Below are 26,104 nucleotides of genomic sequence, written 5' to 3'. Positions count from 1 at the left end.
AGCAGAAAACCACTTCAGTTATAATTTTCTCATGTAGAACATATATAATGTCTAATGTAATTTTCCTTGGAAATTTCCTTGGTACAAGAAACTGTAAAGTACATTAATTTGCTTTAGGTTGTTTAAAAAGTAGTCTCGGACGCTTCGACGACGCCGGGACGGTCAGTGTTAAATTTATTTCTCTTTTCATGAAAACTTGAATTGCTGCCAATTCCCATGTGTTAAATTTATTCTCAATTATTAATTCAAGTCCTAAGTCGGATGTTTTGTTCTACTTCTATATACAGTATATGGCCCCCAAAACGGAGACGGCCCCCAAAACGGAGGTTTTCGTTAAAATTAAGATTCTGACTTGTAGATTTATCAGAATTAAACGATTTTTGTTTATTTTGAAAGAATGATGGTTATACTTAAAAATGAGCATGTTTTTGCTGGTTTGAGACAGATTCAAAATAACATATTTGCGTCTAAAGGAAATATTTTAACACCAAAATTAGATAAAAATTGCATATAACTCACTCTAGCTCCTTGGATATTGAAAATAAGTTATGAAAACGGGGTATAGGAAACTTTCTACACCTATTCTAATGCCGTTCAGAAAATGCAAATACATCAGTGACTTTAGAGGCTGGGTAAAAGATATAACATCTTGAAGGTCAACCAGTATTTTGGAGCCCTAGAATCAGCATTGACAAAACCAAAAATTCTATATATGAGAAAAAGCAAAGAATCTTGGAATTCTATTCCTATCACCTTGAGTTAATAGTTTATAACAAAAAATTAACATCAAATGTAAAATTTTTCGCTGAATCAGCAAAAAACGGCAAATTCTGTCATTTTTTTGCAAAATAAGGAGAAAAATATCTTTAAAGCTTAATATTTTCAGTTTCAGTTAAGCTTTTTTTCTAAAGTTTTCACAGCTTATTCCATGCATGAATGGAACTATTTTCAAAGGAGATTTGTTTTCAAAAACTTGATTAAGACGTTGTTAAATCAAAATTGTAGGGGTATACTGTAAAAATGTTATCAAATAAATTTATGCCCAAAACCCTCTAAATCATATTTCAAAACTATGGTCAAAATTTTGTATTCATATCTTAGAGATATCTCGAGAAATCGCTAAAATTTCAAACCTCCGTTTTGGGGGCCATTAGAAAAAAGCTACCTATCTTGTTGAAATTTAAAATTTTGAAAAAGAACTTCCAGGAAATAAAGTAGAGATGTTAAAGGTTTTCATGCAGCAAAAATTTTTGTAAAACCTCTTTTCCTCTAGATTGGAGAGAAATTTCAAATTTGATCACCGTTTTGGGGGCCGCATACTGTTTAGAGTTGTCATCTTGTACAGGCCGCTGGGGTAATGTCGCCTGACTGTCTTAAATGACAGTCAGCATGTCCCAAGACAGGATAAAGACAGAGGGACCCAGAGAAGATTTGCTACCTTCTCATTGTAACATCGTCTCTCTAAGAGGAAAAAGAATTCGGCCACTCTTTGCTGTTTGTAGGTCTGACAGGAAAAATATTTTACTTTTTCATACTATATATATGAAAATTTGAATTCCTGCCAATTCCCATAGCAGATTATGTTACTCTTTCGATCAAAGAATTTACTTCATGTTGTTCTAAATTTAAGAATTAGAACGCATTAGAGCCTCCGATACTCATGCTACTCAAAAAATAGAGCTAAACAAAATTTAACAAAGGTTAAAAGGTCGTCCTAAGAGCCATCGTATTAATCTCATCGGCTGACTCGAAATGCTTCTTCAAGAAGAAAACAACTCTCGAGCTCTCGTTAATCATGTGTAAAGTTGCACTTATAGAATTGTCTTATAGAATTGATAGATATTCAACACAGATGTAACACGCATAGCAGCTGCAAGTCCTTTGCACTTTGACATTTTAACCACAAAAATACAAGATTGGTGGCTCTCTCGTGAAAAGCTTTACCGTCTATCTATAAACCGTTGTTATTATTATGAGGGATTTTAACGCAATCAAAGACTTACGAAAATGAGAATGTTGAAATTGAAGTCTATTACTGGAAGTTTGAGAAACTCTTTCCTGCAAGGTTTATGGCGGTGCTCCAGAACTGATCCATCTGTCATCCCTGTTATTGGCAGCCTCTCACATCCTTACTTCAAGCAGTTCGTTGAGATTTACTCTGATCACGCATATGCTGAGAAAAGCACCAAAATCATGCTTAAAAGCCCTTTAGTTGGGTATCAAATAAATGATCTCACTTGTAAACCAAATACGGAGGAAATGGGATATGAGCATGTTTACCAAGTCTGGTGCAAGGATTTTGACCAACTCACTGATTCTGATTTCAACGATTTGTTATCAGTTTACCAGAAAGGTCAAGGCATACAAGAGACAGACCAACGTATCGTTGATCAATTACTCATTGCAACTGGATTTCCTCCACAAAGCTCTTTTGAGGAACCTATATTCTTAACATACAGGAATACAAACATCCAAGACGAAGCTGTTGAACAAGAATTGGAAAATTACCGTATTGGTTTTTGCAACATGAATGATTTCCATACCAAGATCAAACATTTTCAACCAATATTGATTCAAGATGAAATTCGATTTGCTATACAGAACCAGATGACGATAGGAGCGTATCATAAACAAACAAACGAGATTGTTGGGTGGATGACTATTTCTTCAAATGGTGTTCAAGAACGTATGTATACGTATCCTGAACACAGACGTCGTGGCATTGCTGATGCGATTACGGCCCGTACTATAAACACAAATCTTCGTTACGGCATGCCCTCTTACGGATATCACTCCGGTCAGAGTCACCCAACAGATCAATACGGTTATCAAGTATTTGAAGGTTATAAGCTAAATGTTTGCCATGGATTTTTGGTAACTGATGACCCTTTGTATCCAAGATCTGAGACTGTTGAAAAACAGAGAATCTTGAGTACCGTGGGTCTGAAATAAATTTGACAGCAGTTTTGTGATTTACTAAAAGTGTAAGTAAGAGAACCATTCACTGTTCAAATCAAAACAATTGTTGTAATTTCTTTTAACTAACATGACCAGGATGAATATCTTTTTTCATAATAAATTTGTATTTCGAAATCTCATCCCCTAAAAAAAAACGACAAAAACGTATACAAATTAACAAACTAAAATTTAAGGGCTCTGGCCATAAAAAGTGAATTTCCATATATTTGGCACTTACGAAATACCGATTTCTGTCTGATTTAGCCCACAAACCTTTGGCATGTTTTTTTGTTATACATTTTCTGTTAGGCCAACTGATGCTTACTGATAACGCTAGATAATACCCGCCTGGCATTGGCTGGTTTTCAAACGCGTAAGATTACGTAATTTAAAAACAAACGTCGGATTTCATTTGTTGTTGGATTTGAAACCATTGCATTTTTTTTACATCAAAACCATGCAACTTGGTAACGTCAGATTTTTTTATGACGTATTGTTTTGAAAGTTCCCCCTTAGCCAACACCAGATTTCCGAGTTTATGTATGTGTGTTTTTCTTGGACGGAGACGGTAAGGTTCTAATTTGACAAGATCCTGACCAACTGAGGAGGACGGTGAGTCAGAACTTTTACTGTCCTCGATTTTGCGGGTCAGAGATGCGGGTTATTCCAAATCGCTTCAGTCACTCTACCGTCCTCCAAAGTGCAAATACGTAAGCTCGCTATTCTCTTTTTTTTTAAGAAAATAATAAGAAATTTTATTTCGAATAAACCAAAATAAACTATAGAATCAACAAAATTTACAGAGATATCCAAATCTTCCACATAACTATGAATAAATTCAATTAGTAAATTTATAAAATATATTTTATGGCAAATACCCAATCGACTCACTTATTGTGATATCCTCAAAGTCTTTTATTATGATTTTGTTTTTTAAAGTTCTACTTCCTCTCAGGGAGAGAACGGTGGATCTTATAAGGGCAAGTGCTAGCTTTGTCCGCAACCAGTTGAGGATGACAGGCAGTAGTTCATCACGTTTGTCTGATAATAGGATTGCAAAAATGACTGGCTTCCCTTCCATAACCTCCCTTAATTGTGAATATTAGGGGGTAAATGATCCCTGGTCAACCTCGATGATCCTTCTGTTGTAATGGTGTTTCTTCTCGCTACTCGCTATTCTCTGGCGTCAATCAGTAACTAACGTAAATAAAGTCTGGGCGGGATACACGGGGACAAGGTTGGTAGATGGTGTATCTTTTACCGAACCAAAAAGAAGTATAGATTTGTGCGAAGCGAATTTATGAGCGAAGCAGTTTTGCTATATTGTGCACGTACCTTTAACTTCTATCCCAAGCAAAAATTTGCTATAAAATTTGCTATATATAAATCACATCTTCAAACCGATGATTTTATCAAAATGACCTTGAATGGTTTGGCTTAAAGCCACGAAAACTTTCTCGGTTTTGTAGCTAGGACTGCGAAAAATGCCGTTTTAAAATGGTGTACCCTAGCAGTGAACAGCAAAAAAATTACCGGAAGCCGAAACACGGACTTAGAATCTGAAGTTGATCAGATTGCCGCGCGGGTGGCACGCATCTAAGCAATCTAAGCAGTGGTTCTTCGGTTTTAAATGTTTATTTGCTGTTAGATGATGAAGATCCTTTCTGTCACCTTTCAGGTTTTTGCAAGTCCCGCGGGCGAAGGAGTGCTCTTTTAGTGAACGAAACTTACCTTGCAAAATCAAGTGGGTATTCTATCTATGATAAAGAAGTATGGAGGTAATCAAATTTGTTGAATTTGTCAAGAATTAAATTAAAAATGCCCAAGAACCAACAAACCATCTTTGTACATTTTTGTTTTTGTTTTATTTTTATGTTTTGATGATTTCGACAGACGATTCGTGATTTGAATAAAAATGTTCGATCATTCGACGAATATCGTTAGATTTTATTAAGGCACCATTTACACTAGAATAACTAGAACTAGAAGGAAAAAAAGAGCGATGCGCTGGCGGCGGCGGGTGTTGTGCCGCCGTGGATTATGTGGTGTGTTTGGCATTAAGGCTCTTACGACCCTGTCTCTATAGCGGCTTTAGAGGGATTTTTAGAGTGTCTCTTATTTTGCTAGCAACTTGCGAATTGAGGTGGAGACTGGATCGCTTCGCAACCCTTATACAATACAGCTAGTCACATGCCATAGACACAGATCCCCCACAGATCACAGAAATAACAAAAAAATGTCAAACTTGACCTATGACCTGTGACCTGCGACCTGTGACCTTGTGTTGTGACCTGCGTTTCAAACCAGCCGCTGGATTATACGAAAGCAAAAGGACAGGCGGAGCTTCGATAAATCCAGTCGGGTCTTTTTTTTCAATTTCCTAGACAGAGCGTTACACACAATAAAGCTGTATCCGACTGAAATTGGTAAACATTTGTAATGGTCCAGGCGATTGTTACAGGGACTTTTAAAAACCCTTTATCTCCTGAAGATTGGCGCTAAAAGGGTACAGGAAAAGTGTGTAATCTGTTATCGGAATTAATTTCCCGATTTACATTCCGAATTTGGCTTTAAAAGAAGCTATATAATACGGTACAGCGGAGCAGCACAAACTTATTGTCAAACAAAATTGGCTTATCAAACCGATCGAACCGAAACCCATTGATCGAACTTAATCGAACACTCACAATCTTTTAAAAAATCTTAGAGTTCGATTAATTTTTTTAATCGAACTTTTAAATCGTTCGATGGAATTCGACTAGTTCGATTGCTTGATTGGTTCGACAAGTTCGATTGATCAGGTCTGGTTGATAAAAGAATGATACCAAGAATTTCAGGACCCTCTCGGAGTTTTCCGGAGCAGCTAAAAAACACTATTTTTCTCTATGGAAAGTTCCAGAGCTCTTCCGGTGCTTCCGAACCAAGTGATTTTTAACAGGTTCTAAAAAACTGTTAAACATGGTTACAAAAAACTATTTGTCCCGATATCGTGCTCCGAAACACCGGACCGGAAGTGCAATGGAATGTTCTGGAGTTCCAGTACAGACCAATCACCGAAAATTATGCTCTGGAACACCAGATGCTAGAAGCAGAAGTGCTCCAGAATCTTCCAGTGTCAAATAATTGACGCAAAGGGGTGGGGGCGGGGTTAGAGTCTGACAGGGCTCGAAATAACGATATTTAGGTGGTCGGACACATTGTCCGATCAAAAATTGATTTGGATCGGACATGTCCTAAGGCTTTTAAAGTAAAATGGGTCGGACATGTCCGATTGATTAATTAATATAAGCCTCTATCTCCAAAAATCATGATCGTGATCATATAAATACTCAAGAATGCTTGAAATACTAAATTTCCTTATAAGGAAAATCAAAACAAACGATCGCGATTTATTTGAGTGAAAAAGGAAAAAAGCAGGTGCCTTATTTTGTTTTTGTGAGCTTACATAAGAATAAACCGAAAGTGTGTGGAGCCACGGGAGTTTCTAAACATCGACCAGAAATGGCGACTACGACAAGGGACCACGACCGGCGACCAGATAAATTTGGGTTATCGAGTTTACCTGCTTTCTCCACCGTAGAGAACATCCAAATCGAGCCATGATGTGGCTTTCAAATGAACCACTGAGCACGTGACTGAGAATTACTCTAGCTAGAGAATACTAAAAGTGACTTTTGACGTAACCAGTCATTTTCTAGACAAAGTGACACTATTTGACAAAAATATTGACAAGGTCATTAAGTATGATGTTTGTAAGCTTTATTACACCAAATATTTTAATTGTACCGAATGAGATGCCTTTAGTATGAATAGATAGAAATTGTCAGTAGGAAAAAGCTGGGAAGGCCAGTTTTAGAGATATCAATCTCATCAATTATTCTATTGTCCTTTCATTGTCAAAATGACTTATTTTGACGAAATAATGATCTGATGATCAAGTATAAAGCTTCCTAAATAAATTCCAGCACAAATTTTGCCACTAATTAATTTGATGCCAAAAATACAAAAGGATATAAATTGACACTCTATTCAAGCTCCAAGAACGTTGAAATGGCTACTCTGCACGTTTTACACGAGGCTTTATAATCACTGTAGGTGAGACAGGGGTGAGCTTTACTCTTCAATTCGATAAATAAATGATCATAAGAGAAAGACTCTACGGTGGAGAAAGAGGAAAAACTCGATAACCCAAATTTATCTGATCGCCGGTCGTGGTCGCTGGTCGTGGTCGCCATTTCTGATCGATGTTTAGAAACTCCCGTGGAGCCACTTCAATTTTTTTCTTTCTAAACAATTTTCTTTTAAAAGGTGTTACCTATTAAATGGTATTTCAGTTTTGTGTTTACCGATTTTTTTTCATCTTACCGCATTTTTCTATTAACAATTATGAGTAATCTTTACTTAAATGAAAATACACCTGACAGACTGCAATTACTTCCAAATCTATATACTTCAAGTCTAATACAAGCTTCTGATAGAATTTCACATTGACCACGAACAAGCTAAACAAATGCCAATTAATGGTCAGAAGCCCATGATTTTTACTTGAAGCATGCTTTCATTTGTTGAGAAAAAGCATCACACAAAATGAATATCTAACAACACTAATGATCGCAACTTTGAGAGTTTTTGTGTGTAAATAAAGAAGTTACTAATTCTATGTTAATTATAATTTCTTTTGGAAATTTCACAACGCATCTGACAAATTTTTTGAAGGCACCGAAAGTAATTGGGTCGGACATGATGTCCGACTAGAATCGATTTGGGTCGGACATCTTAGCAATTGGGTCGGACAATGTCCGATGTCCGACCGTTATTTCGAGCCCTGAGAGTCTGTGACGCTAAGAAATTTCACCAACTGTTTTTAGTGCACTTTTTTATAATTATAGTTTTGATTCCTGTTGAAGATTCATATTCTGGTTTTCATACTACTAGATGCTTTTTTAAAGCTTTAGCGACCGTAGTAGAGCATCCGGCTACGGTTTGCAAGGTTGTGGGTTCAACCCCCAGCCGGGTCATACCAAAGATTCCCAAAATTGTACTTGATGCCTCTCTGCTTGATGCTCAGCAACTAAGAGAAGGATCAAGGGTAAGTGGAGAAATCCAGGGAGAAAGAGTGGCGCCCTCCCCTACCTTCGGGTAGATAGCTATCGAAAGAGGAGCCTTCGGGTCGCCTCCGACTGCGGTCGCAGACTTACTTACTTAAAGCTTTAGAGCTACACTGAAGACGTATCCCAATGGGAAAACAAAATAAAGGCAGTATTTAGCTAAAGTCTCCCTATCCAGAGAGATTTGTTTTAGTGCTGTTAGAATCACAGATGGAGTAACTAAAAACTAAAGGAAAATGAAAATTACGCAATTTAAGATTGACTGAATAATCTTTTATAAACTTCATTGCTCAAGATTTTGCTTTTCTTTCACAGGAATGTGCACAACCAGTCAGTGAAGTCAAGTTTGAAGATATTCTTTATTAGAAAACAGTTAAAACATAAAAGCAGTCAAAACGCAATTTACCTTACCTCCTGAGTTTGTCTTTGTTATGCTAAAATATAACAAACCTTTGTCATGCTGTCTAATTACAAAAACCTCCAATCACTACTTCTCCGCCATCTTGTTTCACTCTTGTTTCACATGCCGTGTTTTAAAATTCCGTAGCTACATTATATGTATGGAAAAGGTTTTCTCCAGGTTTTTTCAATCCCAGGATTAAACTACGAGGGCGGTTCTGCCCGCTTATTTTTCTTTCGGCATTGAGCGCCCCGGGGATACTTAACAATAAAAGAGATTTTAAGATTAATGTTGAAAAGGATATTTTTTCGATAAATTTAGGCAATACTCAACAAAAAATAAGGTGGTTTTAAACAAATCTTTGACAACTTGGCGTTTCTTTCTGTTCTAATATATATGCAAATCGTGTCGAAAAAAGAATATATTTCCGCCTTTACTTTCACTTTCGCCTTTGTGTTACGCGTTGAATACTGCTCGCTAACAAATTCTGATTGGCTGTAAGTCTTTAGCTTCGGGGTTCTGATTGGATCATTTCCCGCGTCACGGTTGAATTTTGATTGGTTGAAAGTTTCTGAGCGTGAATTCTGATTGGATGAATACCTGAAAAGTAAACAATAGTATGTAAGTATTTTGCTTATCAAAACCTAGAAATTTCCAGGGGGTTTTATTTACTTTGCATGACGATAATTAACCCTACAGAACACCAAGGAAAAAACCCAACATAGAACAGGTGTATTTTGTAATATAGAATATGTTAGCGTGAATCTTTTTGAAATTCTATGTCAGGATTTTTTCTCAATGCCCGGGGTACCCGTTGCTAAAATCTTATGTTAAAAACGAAAGCGATTACGGCAAAAAGTAGCGATTTTCGTAATACCTGAAATATTGATACTTGACTGTACTGCTAGTACCATTACGGAAGCCTTTCCTGACAAAAGGATATCTTCCTCTCTAATTTAATTGCTTAACGGGTGATTTTTAGATTAGAAATCAATGAGGAGCCAATTTTTACAGGTTTTATTTAGGGGATTTCTTATTAATGTTTGTAATTTAATCAAAGTTGCCAAGTTAATGGGATAAACTTCCGCGGTGATTAAATTTCGCGGTTAGGCCTATCCACAAAACTCAAAAATTTCGTGGGGACTTAATTTCGCTGGTAGCACTATTGGTGGCAATATATTCACGATTTTGTGACTTTTACTGTCAAATCATGCATGTTGGTCGTTGAAATACACATTATTTGTGCCTCTTTGATGCAAGTAACTATTCAAACAGTATTTATTTGACATATTCTGAGTTTTGTTAAGAAATATTTCCCGGATCAGGCCCTTCCAAATTTCCATTGGGACTTAATTTTGCAGATTTTTCGCGGGTGAGTGTTATCCGCGTAATCTGGGGAATCCGCAAAATTTAATCTGCGCGAAAGTTTATTCCCCGCGAAAGTTTATTCCCCGTGAAAGTTTATCCCATTCAAGTATAAGCTTTTAAAATTGAAATTCCCTTTTCAAAATGCATGAAAATGTGCTAAATTATTTTATCTCATTTTTATTTAAAAAACTGCCAATTCTGCAAGAAAATGATTATTTTTATATACTGTAGCTTGAAACTTTTTGACCAAAGTAAAATATCAAACTTCAAAATTTGAATTTTAAAATCTTATTTTAATAAGAGTAACACTGGCTAGTTCGAAACGCAGGTCACAGGTCACAGGTCACAGGTCAGTGATGACAGGTTGACTCTAATCAATGTCATTGCAGAGGAAAATGTTTGGAAAACACAAAGAATTATCAAAAAACATAATTCTCAAGCAATTTCATCCATATAAAACCATTTCAAACATCAAAATTTAACCATGTGCTTTTATCGATCTTTCGCAGTTTGCGCCGTGTATAACGCAGACCAGAAAATTTAAAACCATATTATACGTATAACAGGTATATTACATATTGTAATGTTTGTAATGTTATATGATGGTTACATATAATAAAACTCATCGCTCTAAAACTACCTTCTCAGAGAACTCACGTGCTTCTCATTGGTGTAATTTTATATCCAGCCATATTGTTATCATCACATTCAATATGCTAAATATTTTTGGTGTTTTTCTCTTGTAAGACATGATATTTTGTGATTCTGTCAACATTTTTGTCAAAAATTGTCATTTTAAGTCATTAAAATAACAATTGAATGATTAATTAGTTTCATCCTTCTAAAACCACTCTCTTAGGGACCTCACAAGCTTCTGATTGGTGCCGTTTTATATCCATTCACACCATCCACATCACATTCTGTATTATAAATATTTTTCGTGTTTTTCTCTTTTCTTGCATCAGATTTTATGATTCTGTTAATGTCACACTAGCGTCCCGCCAAAATGCATATCAAAGATTAATGCTGCGAAAGCGCTATATCGTTTCCTTGACTCTTGAGCAAAAAAATGCACCGCAAAATTTCTAAAGAGATTCATGAAAAAATAACCCGGCGCTTTTTAATGAAATTAACATTTTCAAAAACTTTGAGAAATTGCCTAAAATTTGAGCCATAGATGAAAAAATTTGAGCCAAGCCAACCTTGAAAACTAATTTGAAGAACAACTTCACAAGAAAAAGATCTACGGGGGAGGCGGAACCCACCTAGATCCGCGCACCGCCGGATAGGCTATTTCCCGGAAATTTTGCCGGACCTCAAACAATGACCCATTTACATGTTCTGAATTATTTTTACTTTAGCGTATAAACAAGGCCTTAAAAATCGAAGCGCTGTCTCGGGAATTGAATGACAAAATTTGGTTGGTTGATATTTGGCTGCTGCACGTTTTATTTTGTTTCAAACTTTCAAGTTTTAATTAATTGTCCTGCGAACTTGATTCAGGTAACTCTCATCCTTGTTGTGCAAATACATCCTGTAGATGACTGATGTTGTTTTTTCTGAAAGCTAAATTTCCTAGTGTGACTAACTGTATGTTATGTATATGTTATGATCTTATTATCTTTTTTTCGGTCTGCACTTTGTTGACCTGTGACCTGTGACCTGCGTTTTGAACTAGCCGGAGTAACACTGATTTCAAGCTGGTCCAAGAAAGACTTGATTCAGTCTACATGTGGATCAATATATGTTCTAATTCTTTTTGAGTCACCCAGTTTAATTCTTTTTTTAACAGTTTGTAGAAATGAAATTTTGGCTTCATACTTTTATTTTTGTTGCTGTGCTCCATGCCCAATTTGGAAATGTTTTTGGAGCTAGGAAGAACCACACAAATAATTGGGCAGTTATAGCATGTACATCAAGATACTGGTTCAATTATAGACATATTGCAAATGCTCTGTCGGTTTATCGCAGCGTTAAAAGGTTAGGTATACCAGACAGTCATATTATATTGATGCTAGCAGATGAAATGCCTTGTAACCCAAGAAATTCACGTCCTGCTCGAGTTTTTAATAATGTTCAACAGAAAATCGATGTTTATGGTGATAATGTAGAAGTTGATTACAAAGGTTATGAAGTTACACCAGAAAATCTTGTTAGAGTATTGACTGGACGTGTCAATGAAAATTCACCACGCTCAAAACGTTTACTCTCAGATGAAACAAGTAATATTTTGGTTTATCTTACTGGGCATGGGGGAGAAGGTTTTCTCAAATTTCAAGAAGCAGAGGAGATTACAAACATTGAATTAGCTGATGTTTTTGAACAGATGTGGCTTAAGGGTCGATACAATGAATTATTGTTATTAACGGACACTTGTCAAGCAGCTTCTATCCATGCTAAATGTTATTCTCCAAACATTCTAGCAGCTGCTAGCAGTCAAGTTGGGGAAGACTCTTTATCTCACCATGACGATCCAAAGATTGGTGTTCCAATCATTGACCGATGGACTTATTACATTTTACAATTTCTAGAGGGAGTTCAACCAGATAGTAAGAAGACAATGAAAGAGTTCTTCGAACAAACAAGTGATTATTATCTTGTACGCTCACACCCCCATGTACGCTCTGATTTGTTTCAGAGACCATTAGATAAGACCTTGTTGACAGATTTTTTTGGCAGTGTCCACTCTACAGAGATAACAAAACAGTATGATTTTGAACTTGAAACCGAAGAAGATAAGACCTCTTTCACTGAAGACAAAATAAATATCAATAAACAACCTAGCAAGAAATATTCTTTTGTTTCTCAGATTCCAACATTGTAATATTTGGTGAACTGTGGATTAGCTTTCTTGTAAAATATTTAAGACGTTTTATAATTCTTATCATTTCATTTTTTCAATATAGAACCAAAAATCTTATTATTTATTTTGCTTTTACCCCGGTTTGCTTTTTGTCTTGTCATTTTCTCCTGCCGAATCATTTTAATTTGAGGGAAATATCCTTAAAATTTTTGCTCCACAGTGAAATATTTAACCATTTGATCACAGTATTGAAATAAGGCTGTTTGAGGACTCAAATTTTATAAATTTCTTTTCTTTATTTAGTGAAAATAAAATAAAGAAATTAGAAAGATGTTAATTATTGCATACGGAGTGACATCTATATTACTGGTAATTGGGCTTGTGCTTGGGTTTCGATTATGGCAAGGAAAGAAGAACCAAGTTGTTATCAACAATCCAGCCTTTGTCAATTTCCAACAAAAATATTTCCGTGTTTATTTCCTTGCATTATTAGCTGAATGGCTACAAGGACCGTATTTATATAAATTGTATCATGATTATGGTTTTGTTGATCCTTTCATTGGGATTATTTATGTTTGCGGGTTTGTATCAAGTATTGTTTTTGGTACATACACTGGTATACTTACTGACCGACTTGGTAGGAAAAAGGTGTGCGTATTGTTTACTATTTTGTATTCAATATGCTGCTTTACAAAGCTTTCTCATAATTTTTTTGTATTATGTCTTGGAAGAGTACTAGGTGGAGTATCAACTAGTTTACTCTTTTCTGCATTTGATTCTTGGTATATGTTTGAGCATACACAAGCTTATCAGTTCCCTACAGAATGGATGGATGTCACTTTCTCAAAAGCTACCTTTTATAACAGTGTTATTGCAATCACAGCTGGCTTTATTGCTAATTTGTTATCTGAATGGCTTCAATTTGGACCAGTTGCACCATTTTTATTTGCAATACCTTTTCTTGTTGTGGCTGGAGCACTGATTCAAGTCACCTGGTCTGAGAATCATGGAAGATCTGGCCAAGCTTGTAAAGGCTGTTTTGAAGGACTACGTCTCATTGTTATGAATCGTGGTATCTTCCTTATCGGTGCTGTTCAAGCAATGTTCGAAAGTGTCATGTACATTTTTGTGTTTTTATGGACGCCAGTTTTGCTGCCAGCTGAACCACCTCTTGGTGTCGTGTTTGCTTCTTTTATGTGCTCTATATGGATTGGAGGAAGCTTATTTGAACATCTTGTAGCAAGAAAATATAAAATGACGACAATTGTTTGTTTTGTTGTCTATGGAGTCATGTTTGCTAATGGTGGAGCAGCTTTTGCTAGTGCTAATCATCCCCGTACCTCGTATTTATTATTTTTAGTGATTGAACTACTTTGTGGTATATACTTCCCAGCTATGGGTTACCTGAGAACCAAAGTGTTGCCAGCTGCACATCATGCTGTTATAATGAACTGGTTTCGTGTACCGTTGAACGTGATTGCAAGTATAGTGTTATTGGTGTTACACGATAGTCACAGCCCACACGGTATCACGCAAATGTTCACACTCTGTGCATGTCTTTTGATGGTTGGTGGTTTGTTTGCAACGTTATTGAAATTTACGGTGAATGATAATGAAATGAATGCGAATACAGAAACAGAAGAATTGGCTTAGATTATCTTTTCAATAGAATTAAAAAATTTCATTCTCCTTTGTTTATTACTCAAAACATGATCCTGACTAACTTTATATCAAAGTCAACTTATTTAAGATAAGTGGAGTTCCCTGCAAAATTTTAACCCCACAGAGGATTCCATTTCCAAAATCGAAATATCCAATGAAATAAGTAGAAATTTTGAAATTGTCCAAACTTTGAAATCTGAAAACATTAAAATTCCCTGAAATATTAATATATCAATCTCAACCATGATTGTAGCTTCTCTTACTCGTTAAATTTTCAAATGTCAAATGTCTTGTTGTGGTGAGTCTGGATTGTGGTGTATTAGGATTATTATTTGGTAATTGAACTTAGGATAATGTTTTATACATCTAAATCTTTTTTCCGCGAAGAACATTTTCAGATATTCTAATAGGTGACGGTTATTTTTTATTATTATTCTTTTGTATAGAGACAGAATCATTGGTAGTTTTAGGAGGGCGTACAGCCGCAGGGTACAAACCCATAGGGTACTAACCCTGATTTACAGAAATATTTGTGTAAGGTGCCACCAACCCTATTTTTAATACCTGGTGCCTACTTTTTTGAGGAAAAAAGGGACCCTCGCCCCGATTCTATCCTTGTGGATATCGTATTATGTATTATTAGTGTTTAAATGGCAAATTTCTTTCCAGAAAATTGGCAAAATTTATTTTATGACTTGCCAAGATCGATAAATTTATACCCATTTTATGCCAAGATCGATAAATCTATACCCATTTTATGCCAAGATCGATAAATCTATACCCATTTTATGCCAAGATCGATAAATCTATACCCATTTTAGTTTAGCAACTAAATACCAATATTAACAATATCATGTACTTGCTTGAAAGAAGTGATATGCCCACCCCTCCCCAAACTTAGTATCGGATACTAACTTATTTGAGATTTAAAGTTAGACACCGCCACATGGGTCAGTACTCTGCGGCTGTACCCTTCCCCCCTGGTAGTTTTATTTTTTATTGAATATTAAAATCTCAAAAATAGTATAAAAAATTTTAATCAAATATTTTATTTATTCTTTTAGCAGAAAATATATCCATAGTAATTGTAGTAGTGTAAAGTTATCAGTCAGTTGATTTCAATTTTCTGTACAAGAATACTTTAGCATTATTTACAATCCTCAAAAGATTAGGCCATGCCCAACATTTGGCAGCATTTAGCAGCATTATTTTGCATTAATATATTATTTTATCATTTTCATTATAAAAAAGCAAATACGAAAAAAAGTGAAAATGGCAGCCGTGGATACAAACGAGGTTAAAAAGGAAAATTGTCAACATGTGAAAATTGACCGGCGGCCGAAACGAAAAAAGCCTGGTTTCCACGAAGAGATGTTTGATGAAACAAAGTATTACTTTAAGAAAGGTATTAAATCTTCCACAGTTTTATTTTGATTTCACATCTCATCGTGTCTTTAAAAGTTTGAGTCTGTTTCCTTTGCCTTACATAGTTCATACTGGTTCGAACGACATATCAGATATCAGTCTGATGTCTGATGTCATTACATTTATGAGCTTACAGATACTAGTCTACTCGATAAACAGCTCCAGCATTTTAGGCCTTACGACACCCCTGTGTCACAAACCCGCTGGGACCCCAGCCCCACTGGAAAATTCGGCAACAATTTCGTCCCCGCTGGAATTTCGGATTGGGAAATTGAATATTCAATGTTTAAAAATTATACTTCAAAACCATCCCCACTGGAGTTTTTAACCTTGGAACAATAGAATTTATATCCCCGTTGGGATTTCAATAGGAATTTTTATCCCCAATTTGGAAGAAAGTTCCACCGGCCCTGTGAGACAGGGGTGTTTTACATTACGCTCGAAACGAAGCAAGATATGATATGATGACTTTTGACATTTTTCTTTTATCTTTGTAAATTAAATTAAAAATTAAACCCGTTCACCTCTTGCTTTGATAGATGCTAAAGTAATGAGTGCACTATTATTTGGACTACACGATTTTTTATAAGACCATCCAAAACTTTTGAAACCTTAAGATTTTCTTATAATGCTCATAATGAGTATTCTTTTATGCAATTTCCTAAGAAAATGAAATTACAATGTTGAAATTAGACTAAATTAGGCGAGACCAATTTGATTAGTCGTTTTACGAGGCCGACCGACCCTGAAATTCTAAAAATCTAAATTAAAAAAAAATTATTTTCGGTAGTATATTCTTATTTTCATTGCTTTACAGACTACCAAATTTTCAAGGTTTTGGTTGTCTTACCAAGGTTTTGAGAATTTTACGTTCGATTTTTCATTTCATCCATGAATTCCTTCGACCTTTTTGTGTCTTTTTTATTTTCTATTTTAGAGTCCATTAAGCCTGCTCTTGATATTTTGGCCAAGCCTTATGTTCTCGTATATTTCTAGTTATAGTGTCTTATAAAAAAGCGTGTATGTAGTTTATGCAAACTGATATTATCCCATAACATTTATCGTATTATCATATAACACCAATATTACTGTATTATGCGGATAATAAACGACTCAAGATTTTCTTTGTTTTTACAGGACTGCGTTTCGTGTACCCATACCCTTTCACTTTTACCGCACACATCAAGAAAAGATGGTTGAATTTGAAGTTGATCGAGTTGTTTGAAAGAGAATTTCATATGGAAACCATCCAATATTATGTAAATTTATCTTTGTTTTTTTTTCAGGTCAATCTGTTTGTAGAGATTTCAACTTTTTAAATCTTTGAAGAAGATGAACTGTATCATTGCAGCCCTTCAGTGGAGTTCCCAGCCATAGAAAACATAGGGATATCAATCCCCATCGAGTTTTAGTCCATTATTTTTACCCCCACTGGCTGATAAAATCCCACCGGGTCTATGAGAAGAGGGTGGTTATCCTGGGTATCAGAGGCCAAGTTTTCAAAGAGAAGATATTAACCTCTGAGGACGAGATGGGGTTTTTCAATCAGGTCGGAAAAGTCTCAAAGTAACAAAATCAACCACGGGAGAGCCATTACGCCAAAAATGTTCTCCTATTACGCACATACACCAAAAAGAGGCCCAACCCACACACGCTAATCACTGGGAGGGGGAGGTGGCTCATCACTGTATAGAAGTATAGAATAGAGTCGACTTTTTACTGAACTTTGCTTTCTGATGAGAGGATTCTGCCATTATTGAATCTTTATAAAATTCTATTGGTCATGGTTTTCTGCTCTTTTTTTCCAAAAAGGGACTTTGACTGGTAATGTGGTATGGATTTGGTGTGTGCTCAAGCAAAGTCTGCCATATATTACACTGGGTCACTTATCAGCGCAATCAAGTCTATCAAAAAGCAATAAGTGGTCCCGTGCTAATCACAGTAATGCTTGGTAACATATTTTGTTTGTTTTTCAGGAAAACGCTATCAAGATTGGAAAGATAAAAGGTATCTATTGGTGAAAATCTTTTTATCGATAATATCTTGGTACCCTAAATAAATCTCGCTGTAGTTCTTCATAAATTTCGAAACTTTTCTTTTGGGTGGCAGCTGAAAGCTCTTAGAATGTGTTATTTATCAAATCTTTTTATTTTATGAATTAAGAATTCATTGTAGACCATGTTCAGTTCCGTATCATTCCTAAACAAAACAGTTCTGATAAACATTATGCGAACGTCAAAATTTGAAACGTCAAAAATAAAGACGTTACAATAGCAAGACAGATGAAACGGTTTCGCTCAACTTTTTTCATCGAAACGGAACTGCTCCGGACTGGTTCCGAAACCAATATGAACACTCTCGATCTGTATAGAAAACCCTAACATGAACATGAACCCATAACGTCTGAACATTTATTCCTTGTTTCCTTCCTTCATTGCTATGTCCAATAATTTTCTTTCGACAGTAAACGATCAGATTGTGCCAAGAGATCGAAAGTTGACAAATAAAGACATCCTCAAGACAATTGTTCACCGGTAAAACCATGAGACATTTTCACTAACCTTTATTAACCCTGGACTAAGCTATATCCGCCATCTTTGATCGGAGTTTTTTCTTTTGAAAATGGTTTCTGCAATGAAGCCATTGCAGTGTTGATACATGGGTTTCGATCGTATAGTCCAGGTTTAGAGGTGTTTCATGTTTTGTTGAATTACGTAAGCAGACGTTCGATTTGCATATGTGATCGCCTCCACAGATGCGAACTTGACAAAACAAGGAGAACTTCAATAGTGTAAATTATGTTCATTATGTTGAATGGTGAAAAAGAATGCAGCTTTTGTTATTTGATTTTTCCCGACATGTTTCTAACTAGGTCCGTTCTCAAAAAGCCCTATTAGACATTATTAAACATTATTAGAATATATAATTAACATTAAAGCAATAAAAGAAACCTGTTCCAAACGTCTCTTCCAAAACCATTACACTTTTCTTATCTCTAGACATGAGCCACCTGTTGTGTACGAGCCTTTTGAATTTCTACAGAACGACCAAGATATGATTGTCATCAACAAACCAGCTTCCATACCGGTCCATCCCTGTGGCCGGTACCGTCATAATACGGTGGTCTTCATTCTTGGAAAAGACCATGGGCTAGAGCGGCTGCATAGTATGTATGTTTATCTGTGGGCCATAATGGTAATCAGGACTGGTTGCGCTCTAGGAACGACTTCCGGTTGGTTAGACGCAAAGATCGAATTAGAGAAGATTTTATATTGAAGATTTTCAACATTTTTCAAAACTTTAGACCAATGGTTAGTCGTCATTAGCGCGCAGTGGCCCTGATTACCCATCACGCTTTGTGACTATGAAGTGGCCTATTCGACTGACCGTGTTGCGGTAAACAGTATGGAAATACTTAATTGTTGAATCCATCTTTTATGCGAATCTTAATCGGTGTTGGGTCACGTCTCACATCTCTACAATACGCATGTTGAAAGGCATAGAGTTTTTTTAACGTAATTCCGGCATTATGGAAGCAAACGTTCGAATTTGCAGAGGCGATCCCTTCTACGTAATTCGAATGTTTGCTTCCATAATGGTAGAAGTTACGTAACTTAACCAAACATGAAAAGCCTCTATACTTGTCTTGATTATTCTTCGATCATCCGATCGTTTTTACTCTTTCCTTTTGTTTTAGCGATCCATCGAATCGACCGTTTGACGTCTGGTATACTTATGTTCGCCAAGTCAGTATTATTTATTTTGACTTGTCGAGCTCAATTATTAAATACCGTATGCTGGTCTAATCTCGACACCCTTCATCTAATTTTGACACTCTTCATCTAATCTTGACACCCTTCTTCAGAGTCGGGAATAAAAAGACGGTCGGAATAATACATCAGTCGGAGTTGCTGATAGAGAAACTATATTTTTGCTTAGAAAAAATATTTTGTCTATCAGTGATTCCGACCTTTCTATTATTCCTATCTTTAAAGAAGGGTGTCGAAATTAGATGAAGGATGTCGAAATTAGACAAACTCACGGTAGTATCTTTGAAACTATATTTTTGTTTTTGCTTAGCGATCAGGGAGGAAAAAATCTTTTGTCTATCAGTGATTCTGACCTTCCTATTATTCCTATCTTTAAAGAAGGGTGTCGAAATTAGATGAAGGATGTCGAAATTAGACAAACTCACGGTAGTATCTTTGAAACTATATTTTTGTTTTTGCTTAGCGATAAGAGAGGAAAAAATCTTTTGTCTATCAGTGATTCTGACCTTCTCACAATACTTTTCTCTAAAGAAGAATATCGGAACTAGAAGAGGGGTGTCGACATTAGACCAACTTACAATAGTATTTTTGAATCCTTCACAACGGATGAATCGCTGGCCAGAAGCAGAATAAGATACCCAACCTCGTCCACGTGTAACCAGGCTTTATTTACGATAAATGATGGACGCCAGAGAATATCATTTGGGTATCAGTTGTCTGTACACAAACCCGATATCTACGGCATATTTCAAAATTCAAAGTCATTGTCTTCAAACTGACCGCTGCGAAGGAGTGTTGGTGAGAGAGGGGATACGATGAGAGAAATGTTGCTATTTAAAAAACATACTTCATCGCAGAGGTCTCCGTAGGGGAAATTTTTTATCAAACAGACAATGCGCACAGAGTGTACTACGAAGCGATAAACGTGAGATACACTCTGGCAGAGAGTAGGTATCAGTAAGTATAAAAAAAGCCGATAATACACGGGGTACGAGGTTGTTGGCCTATCAGGTAAAATGGTCTTTATCCCCTTTTCTTCGGCGAGAGAAAAAAAAATAGTAGAGGCCACTATGTCTTCCCGTGTGCAGCAGCTTGTGCAAAGGGATTTTATGATTGAATATTGTTCCTTGAATGTAGAAGATCAAAATTTGAGAGGTGGGGCCGGGTGTGACTACTCGTTGCCATGGAAACTGACGTCATTGGTTACTATGGCAACCAAAATAAAAAATCGTCAAAATTGAAAACTTTTTGTTTCATTCGAAAGAGCATGAAAAACTGATGAAGAAAAAGGTCATAACCTATATCTGAAAATGAATATATTAGGAGATATAAAGGAAATAAGGCAAAATGACGTCATAAAACTATGACGTCATCGAAAAATCAAAATTTGCCAAAATTCGAAAATTTTTGGTTTTTTGAAAAGAAGACCCTCCAGTGAACATAAAATATTATTACGAAAACGTTTGAAAATTCGTTAAAAAAAGTCTATTGGTCAAAATTGACAATTTCATTTTTTGCCTGTCGAAGGTTGGATCAGGTTGGATCTTGCCCAAGCAAGCACATTACAGGCAAAATTTAAAAATATCAATTTTTGCTCATAGACTTCTTAAAAAGGATTTTCAGACTTTTTCGTAATAATATTTTTTGTTCACTGGAAGGTATTCTTTCCAAAAAACCAAAAATTTTGAATTTTGGCAAATTTTGATTTTTCGATGACGTCATCGTTTTATGACATCATTTTGCCTTATTTCCTTTATATCTCCTGATATATTCATTTTCAAATATAGGTTGTGACCTTTTTCTTTATCAGTATTTCATGCTCTTTCGAATGAAACAAAAAATTTTCAATTTTGACGACCTTTTATTTTGGTTGCCATAGTAACCAATGACGTCAGTTTCCATGGCAACCGGTGGTCACACCCGGCCCCACCTCTCAAATTTTGATCTTCTACATTCAAGGAACAATATTCAATCATAAAATCCCTTTGCACAAGCTGCTGCACACGGGAAGCTTTTTCGCGACATAGTGGCCCCTACTAAAACACATTTATCTATTTTGAAACAAAGAGCAAAATCTTTACCTTTCAGAACACCAGAGAAAGCTAAAGCAATGGAGACAGCAGTTCACGGACGGAATGTGGAGAAAAAATATTACGCTCGCGTCGAAGGTGATTTCCCTAGGTAAGTGGAAAGTTGTTTTTTGGCAACATATAAATTCTTTTCTCGAGTTCTTTTCTTTTTTGTCGACAAAAGTTTTACCCATGTAATAGATTTTTTCTTGACTTACCTTAGTCTCTGAGAATCTTTTTATAGAATTTTTCTGAGTCTGAGAATTTTTGTGTCACGTGAACAGCAGCTCTCAGTTGAAAAATAATGATCATAAGAAACTATCAAAAATGTTCAAACTTTATAGTCCGCCCATCATTACTGAGGTTGAGCATACCAGGATAATCACGACGACAGACGAAAAATTTAACAGGCTAGTGAAAATACGAAATTTGATTGGTTGAAACTCACTAGCCTGTTAATTTTTCGTTCGTCGTTGTGATTTTACCGATTTACTTAACTTCACTATTAACGACTTTTAAAGAAAACGGTTTTAAACCTTATTTTTTCATTACTAAGCAATGAATATAAAGTGCTCATTAAAAAAACATTATCCAAATGAAACCGGACAGGTTATAAATTTCGCACCTGTTTGTCTGTGTGTTTTCTTGATCCTCAAAACCTATGGGTAGACTGGAGACTCAAAAATAATTAACTTGAATTTGGCGCAAAGCTTCTGGTTGTTGTTTTGTCATTTCTCTTATTTCAGGTCTGCGGACTTCATGATATTCTCTACAGTCAACTCACATTCTCTTGTTACAATTTTTTCCAAACCATTAAAAAGGGAACTTATTTTGATGAGAACTAATTTTGGCAAATTTGGTGAGTTTAGACAAAATTTGCTAAAAGTTAGTTTCCGCCAAAATTAAATATTTTACTCACTCGCCAAAATAAGTTCTCGCCAAAATGAATTTTTTTTGTATTTTGCCTCAATATAACCACTTAAATTCATCAAAATAGCTCAAAATAAGGCAAAAAAGGACATATTTAGATTATTGTCATTCGCCAAAATTAGATCACGCCAAATTTACAAAATGTTTGACCATTCGCCAAAATAAGTTCTTGCCAACAGTTCGACAAAATTAGTTCTCGCCAAAATTAGTTCTCGCCAAAATAAGTTCGCTAAATGTAATGAGCTGTTATTGAATAATTGCCAACTCCAGTGCAATCAATCAATCTCGTTCACTTTGGTTTATTTTTGTAGTGAAAGTATTGTCGTTGAAGAGCCGTTATTAACCATGTCTCATAAAATCGGTGTTTGTCAAGTTCATGTAGACGGGAAGCCATGCTCTACCACTTTTCACAAGATATCGTTCAATGGTAAAAGCAGCTTGGTTCGTTGTAAGTTGATTCTCATGCTTCATTCTTTATTAGTGTTTTTTTTTTTTGTTTTTTTTTTTGCACTGAGGTTTTTAAATGAAACAATAGAGTTTCGAAATCTAAGCCAATCAGCTGTGCTTTAAACATTCATTTGGTTTAGATCTCTATTGATATACTTCTTTGTTTACAATTTCTATTATGTTTAATCCTACTAATAGGTGAATTCCTGGTGGGGGTCATATATACAGTAGAGTCTCCATAACTCGAAAACCGCACGGGTAAAACAAAGTTGTTCGAGTTAAGGATATTTCGAATTATGATTAACATTTAAAAGGCATTGTTAGCTGAAAAAACCATAAAACTTGTTCGAGTTAAGGAGGTTGAGTTAAAGAGACTCTATTGTATTATTTCCAAAAGGATCTTTAGTCCTTGTACACGAGCGTCACGGGTGATTTTTCACTTTTAGAAAACTTGATAGGTTAGCCTCCGTACTTTTTCTTTCCGAAGAAGAAGACTTTTGTTTCATTTTTCACATAAGTGTACCCGTTTCATATCAGACACATATTTTATATCAGGACAGTATCTACCTATTGTTATATCATGCTGATATAAGCAAAAAATGGTTATTATTTCCTCTTTCTGACCAATCTTGCTCCACATCCGTTTCAAACCAAAGTGAAAAAGCTTGTAAATTAAAATTGACGAGTAAGCAAACGATATCACTCTTATTTAAAAACAAAACCTTTAACATGTAAGATTAAATATTGTTTATTTCCAATCCTTTATTCGGTGTAGGTTTACCACGTACAGGACGTATGCATCAGATACGAGTCCATTTGCAATGGCTTGGTCACCCCATTCTAAACGATCCGATTTACAATCATGCCACAGCTTGGGGTGAAGGTGGTGGAAAGAAAGGGACAGAGATTGATGTCAAAAAGGTTTGAAATGCGTGATGGGTATAGCCTGGAAATGTCTATTTTATCAAGCCTGGATTCTGAAGGCTGAGATAAGGCTGACGGCAATATAGCGTGTTTAGGTGGTGTGTTTAGCCTCTACGCTATATGTCTATTTAATCAAGCCTGGAATCAGAAGCCTGAGATAAGGCTGACGGCAATATAGCGTGTTTAGGTGGTGTGTTTAGCCTCAACGATATATGTCTATTTAATCAAGCCTGGAAACAGACGGCTGAGATAAGGCTGACGGCGATATAGCGTGTTTAGATGGTGTGTTTAGCCTCAACGATATATGTCTATTTAATCAAGCCTGGAAACAGACGGCTGAGATAAGGCTGACGGCAATATAGCGTGTTTAGATGGTGTGTTTAGCCTCTACGCTCTATGTCTTTTTATTCAAGCCTTGAGTCAGAAGACTGAGCTAAAGCGGATGGCACTGAAGCGTCATCGGCGCTTAGCCAAAGCTTTTTTAATTCTAGTAAGTGAAACTAGCTTGTATTTCTAGGATATTCTAGAGATAGGTTTATTATGATCATATCTAGAATCACAGGCTCATAGGTACAGAAAGGTTTATACCGATAAAAATTGGGCTTAAAATCGGAAAACCGGGCTCTTGGAAGGCGCTCTTTTTTAGATCTGTACAAACAAAACGATTAAGTATTTTGTTTGATGAGAAATAATAGAATTGCTGATACATTCCAGGTGGTGGCTGAACTCATCCGAACACGTAAGGACAAGTCGTACGACGACGCCACTGGTGGTCAGGATGAAAATAGAGCTACGGCAACATCCGAGAACGACAATAATAATCATCATCATCGTCAGTCGAAAAAGCTAAAGACAGAAGACGGGGGTTCTGTCGAAGTAAAAACAGATATAACGTCTAATTCTTCGAATTCAATAGACGCTGATGCTAATCAGAAAAGTAAAATTCAAAATGGCGGCTCACTAGAAGGGGTGAGAGAAACAGACAATATAAAAATGAACGGTACTTCAGACGAGTTAAGTCATTTAAATATTCAGAAGCCATACTCAACTGAGTGTGAAACAAACTCTACGACGGAAAGCAAATCTTCTGCAATGGAGAGCGAAGTAAAAGACCTTTCTACTCTAAAATGTGAAGAAAATCCTAATAAGGAGAGTGCGGCGGAGAAGAGAGAAGGAAGCTCAGGGAAGGAGAGCGAAGGAAAGATAACAAAACAAGACTCAGAAAACATAACTACTACGACAGAGAGCAATGGAAAGATAAAGGAAAACACGGCGAGGGAGGAGAGCGAAGAAACCACGGCGATGGAGGGGAGAGAAGAAACCACGGCGAGGGAGGGTGAAGTTGAAGAAGAAGAGGAGTCGTACACTTCGCTTGATATTGGAGAGCAATATCATGATCCCACGTGTACTGAATGCAAAAGAGCCTGGAAACTACCCAAACAATCCGAACTTGTCATGTATCTTCACGCTCATTCTTATAAGGTACGTTGAGTGAGTGAGTGAGTGAGTGAGTGAGTGAGATTGATTTTGATACATTTATCATGGATTCTCTTACAGATGCAAAATACAGTTGACTCTCTCTAATTCGATCTTCAAGAGACCAATAATATTCTTCGAATTAGAGAAATATTCGAATTACAAACCCAGCCTCCTTATGCTTTAAGGTTTGATAGATGTATGAGGAAATCAATGCAACGACTTTCGACGTGTTCCGTCTTTCTTCCCTTGTAAGCTCAAACCCATTCTCCTCACAATTTTGGTCATAGGTGTATTGGTGTTAAATGATTTATTTGTCTAAAGTATTCATAATTATATACCTGGCTTTCCTTTCCATTTTTCAGGGTCCTGGGTTCGAATACAGAACAACATTGCCTGAGTGGGCGAAAGATGATTGGTTAAGAGATTAACGAAATTAGAATAAAAAATTATACAAGAAAAGCTTTTACATGATTATGATATTCTCCATGTTTATTTTTCTCTTCAAAAAATCCTCGTCCTCGGTCCTCGCTAGACTGCTCTGATCGGTACATTTCCTTGAAGATTATCTTCAAGCTTAGGTTGTTCTTTCTTTAATTTGCTTCTATTTTTTCCCACAATCAGTCCTATAATATTTGACAGTAAACAGTGGTTTACATATGGTTGTAACGGTCTCTCTGGGGCTTATCAATCATTACCGAGTTTATGTATCGGAGGATATCGAGGGCGACGGTAAGTGAAATCGATACAAAATAAAGTCGATA

At 36.1% G+C, this 26,104-nt stretch overlaps 2 protein-coding genes and 1 long non-coding RNA gene across 3 annotated transcripts in view; 2 read left to right on the top strand and 1 right to left on the bottom strand.

Annotated features, from left to right (window-relative positions):
* LOC136799314 (uncharacterized) overlaps positions 1 to 26,104 on the bottom strand; it is a 159,651-nt gene that overhangs the window by 40,275 nt on the left and 93,272 nt on the right. The gene's annotated exons all lie outside the window — the stretch shown is intronic.
* LOC136799309 (GPI-anchor transamidase-like) lies at positions 11,446 to 12,772 on the top strand. The gene has a single exon (XM_067056015.1). The coding sequence runs from the start codon at positions 11,636 to 11,638 to the stop codon at positions 12,656 to 12,658; it is 1,023 nt and encodes a 340-aa protein (XP_066912116.1). The 5' UTR covers positions 11,446 to 11,635; the 3' UTR covers positions 12,659 to 12,772.
* Positions 15,549 to 25,814, top strand: LOC136799308 (pseudouridylate synthase RPUSD2-like). Its single transcript, XM_067056014.1, has 11 exons — positions 15,549 to 15,704; positions 16,862 to 16,983; positions 17,701 to 17,731; positions 18,189 to 18,258; positions 18,724 to 18,890; positions 19,422 to 19,470; positions 21,583 to 21,675; positions 22,805 to 22,941; positions 23,716 to 23,861; positions 24,579 to 25,346; positions 25,706 to 25,814. The coding sequence occupies exons 1-11, from the start codon at positions 15,572 to 15,574 to the stop codon at positions 25,769 to 25,771; spliced, it is 1,782 nt and encodes a 593-aa protein (XP_066912115.1). The 5' UTR covers positions 15,549 to 15,571; the 3' UTR covers positions 25,772 to 25,814.

This window comes from Clytia hemisphaerica, unplaced genomic scaffold (assembly GCF_902728285.1).
Source record: "Clytia hemisphaerica strain Z4C2 unplaced genomic scaffold, Clytia hemisphaerica genome assembly, whole genome shotgun sequence".
Lineage (NCBI taxonomy): Eukaryota > Metazoa > Cnidaria > Hydrozoa > Leptothecata > Clytiidae > Clytia > Clytia hemisphaerica.
Note: the sequence above shows the minus strand (reverse complement) of the source record. Positions and strands in the feature narration are given on the sequence as shown.